The sequence below is a fragment of the Phyllobates terribilis genome, unplaced genomic scaffold (assembly GCF_046119375.1).
Source record: "Phyllobates terribilis strain yellow unplaced genomic scaffold, ASM4611937v1 Scaffold_5802__1_contigs__length_49006, whole genome shotgun sequence".
NCBI lineage: Eukaryota > Metazoa > Chordata > Amphibia > Anura > Dendrobatidae > Phyllobates > Phyllobates terribilis.
Window position 1 is genome coordinate 6,595 of NW_027368547.1, and position 3,242 is coordinate 9,836.

The following is a 3,242-nucleotide window of genomic DNA, read 5'->3' on the forward strand; positions in this document are numbered from 1 at the left end:
TTATAAATAAGTAAAAAATATTTATTTAAAATAATTTTTTTATAAAGAATAAATACCGCATACAAATTAAGGATTTTCGATTTAATCAGAAAAATAAAAAAATGAAGAAATCTATTCTTTCTACGCTAGAGGGTTTTGAACCTAATTCCTAATTACAGAGTCCTTTCCCTCAACTGGTCGACCCTTCCAATTTCCCCTTCCAATTGCAGCTGGCAGATCAACCGAAGCCCCAGTACCGGATTTCCGGCGTTCCTTCCGTCATCCCCGGACCAAAATAGCACGCTGTTCACTATCACGGTATATATCAGCAGTCTCGCCCCATTTGGCCTGCCTTTGTGACTATGGAAGCCATTGGAGCTGCTCTATCCTCCCGAACACTTGTAACCTCCAAAAACCACTCCGCATTCACCTTCTCTCCTCTCAAGTACCTCACTTCTGGCCCCACTTCTCTTTGCATTTCACAGAACAAGAGAACCCTAATCTGCTCCGCCTCCTCCGACATTATGACCAGCACCGGTAATGGCGCTTCTTCCCAAGCAAAGGAGACAAAGCTTTGGGGAGGAAGGTTCGAGGATAGCGTGACTGATGCTGTGGAGAGGTTTACCGAATCAATCTCCTACGATAAGGCTCTTTACAAGCATGATATAATGGGTAGCCGCGCTCATGCCACCATGCTCGCTCACCAGGTTCCTTCTATTGCTTCTCTTTTTCCATCTTTTGGTTAATTTATTGCTCCGAGCATAAAGTTTAAGCTTCTTGATTCGCCTTTGATTCTTCCAGTATTTTGCACTTTTTCTTCTTCTGATAAAGTGGAATCCATTGATGAGCTAACAACAAAAAGTGCAATTCATCTATAGATGCTTCGTATGATTTGCATGGGCTTCCAGTTCATTCCTATGGTCATGTGCAATTTGAAAAGTTAGTTTTATTAGTCAGGACTGACATGCATATCTTATTATTGACTTTATTCAGGTATATTGGTAGTCTTGAATTGTTATACATGTTGAAACTTGAAACTGACTTGTTTTTAAGTTTACAGGACATGATTTTGCAAATGAGTTATGTCTTTCTGCTGTAGAGTTTTAACCATTCAGATGAAGTCGCTTGGTATAAATTTGTTTCACGTCTATGAGGATGATGACATGTGTTGTATATTTTGTTTGTTAGGGGATGATGAGTGAAGTTGAGAGGGACAGTATATTGAAAGGGTTGAGTGAGATAGAGAAAATGATAGAAGCTGGGGAGTTTGTATGGAGGGCTGATAGAGAAGATGTTCATATGAACATAGAAGCTGCCCTGACTGAGTTGGTTGGTGAGCCTGCAAAGAAGCTTCACACTGCTCGCAGCCGAAATGATCAGGTCTGCACAGATATGCGCCTCTGGTGTCGTGATGCCATTGATACAATGGTCGTTAGGATTAAGCAGCTCCAGGTTTGATTCTTTGCTTTAATCAAATGATATTAGAAATTTTATGTCCAGTGGGATTTTGTGGGCATTCAATTTAATAAACAGAGACAATTTATTTCATTATGATATTGCCACAATGTGTTATATGGTTCCATTTGCTTTACTTTACAGGTTGCACTTTCTCACCTTGGCATAAAGAATGAAGGACTAATTGTACCCGGATATACACATTTGCAAAGAGCACAACCTGTTTTGTTGCAACATCTTCTTCTGGCATATGTTGAACAGGTTTTACCTTAATCTAGATAAGATGGGTTTTGACATTTGATTGCATTTGGTTGTGAAAGTTCTTGCATTGTGTCTACTTTTTGAGTTTTTCTTGTCTTTTTAGTTGGAACGTGATGCTGGTCGTCTGAAAGATTGCAAAGCTAGAATGAATTTCTGCCCTTTGGGTGCATGTGCGCTAGCTGGTACTGGTCTTAATATTGATAGGTTCATGACTTCTGAACTTCTAGGATTTGATGGACCATTAAGGAACAGGTACAGATTTCCTTCTTGATTTCTTTTACACTGCTGAAGTCTCGTTCATTTCTTCACTAATCCATTAAACTTTTCTAATGCTATGCAGCATTGATGCAGTTTCTGACCGCGACTTTCTTATAGAGTTTGCATCTGCTAATTCAGTGATAGCCATGCATCTCTCGCGTCTTGGTGAAGAGTGGGTCTTATGGGCTTCAGAGGAGTTTGGATTTTTAACTCCGAGTGACTCTGTTTCTACTGGAAGTAGTATAATGCCTCAGAAAAAGAACCCAGATCCAATGGAGCTTGTGCGTGGAAAATCAGCTCGAGTTGTGGGAGGCTTGACTACACTTCTTGTCTTATGCAAAGGACTCCCCCATGCATATAACGTGATTTGCAGGTACAAAAATATGAATCATACACAAACTTAGATATTATTAAAGTACTATTTTCTTCTTTTTACCCTTGCAGGAAGACAAGGAGCCCGTTTTCGACAGTGTTAAGACTGTAATGGGAATGCTTGAAGTGAGTGCAGAATTTGCGCAGAATGTGAGTTTTAACAAAGATAGAATTGAGAAGGCTTTGCCTGCTGGCCATCTCGATGCAACAACACTTGCTGACTATCTTGTCATAAAGGTCAGTACTCATTACTGGATGTCTGAATTTATGAGTTCTGTTTCTATAGTTTTTACTGAATCAAGTTTTATAATTGTTGGCTGTGCTGAATCAGGGGATGCCTTTCAGAACTTCCCATGATGTAGTTGGAAAGTTAGTAGCCCTTTGTGTAACTAAGGGTTGTACTCTAGAGGAACTTACTCTAGATGAGATGAGAAGAGTTGACTCTATCTTTTCGGAGGATGTCTATGATTATCTTGGTGTATCAAACTCCATCAACAAGTTCAGTTCGTATGGTTCAACGGGTTCTAAGTGTGTCTCGGAACAACTTGATTTCTGGGTTGCACAATTTGAATTAGTCAGAGATGCATAAATGTAGGTCTGTTTGAAGACCTTCCATGAAAACTACCATTTTCTTACTCATAATGTCAACATTTTGCCTGTATGAAACTGAACAATGATGCTAAGTTGTCAACATTAAATTTGTTACTCAAATGTGTTTTGCTGTATTGTATTTGCCATTTGTAATAACCTGTCAATACCTGCAATTATACCTTACAAGCAAAACTAAAAACCTATACTGTACAGTATTACAATTTGAAACATAAAAGACACTATACTATAGGTGTTATCTAAGACTTCCTTAGTACGTTTTTATTAAAATATGCGCTCTTTTGTGAGGAATTGATGATGTTTTGGTA

General features: G+C 38.9%; 1 protein-coding gene across 1 annotated transcript; it reads left to right on the forward strand.

Annotated features, from left to right (window-relative positions):
- Positions 1–503: 503 nt before the first annotated feature.
- Positions 504–2,914, forward strand: LOC141250486 (uncharacterized). The gene is made up of 7 exons (XM_073669998.1): positions 504–686; positions 1,168–1,431; positions 1,579–1,695; positions 1,799–1,947; positions 2,036–2,315; positions 2,398–2,562; positions 2,657–2,914. Exons 1-7 carry the CDS (start codon positions 504–506, stop codon positions 2,912–2,914), a joined length of 1,416 nt encoding a protein of 471 aa, XP_073526099.1.
- Positions 2,915–3,242: the final 328 nt, after the last annotated feature.

Bases quoted from the DNA above. Each gene is read 5' to 3' on its own strand.
- LOC141250486 (XM_073669998.1), top strand. From the start codon at position 504: ATGACCAGCACCGGTAATGGCGCTTCTTCCCAAGCAAAGGAGACAAAG. The intron at 1,432-1,578 runs GTTTGATTCTTT...TTTACTTTACAG, and splicing joins TTAGGATTAAGCAGCTCCAG to GTTGCACTTTCTCACCTTGG. The intron at 1,948-2,035 runs GTACAGATTTCC...AATGCTATGCAG, and splicing joins GATGGACCATTAAGGAACAG to CATTGATGCAGTTTCTGACC.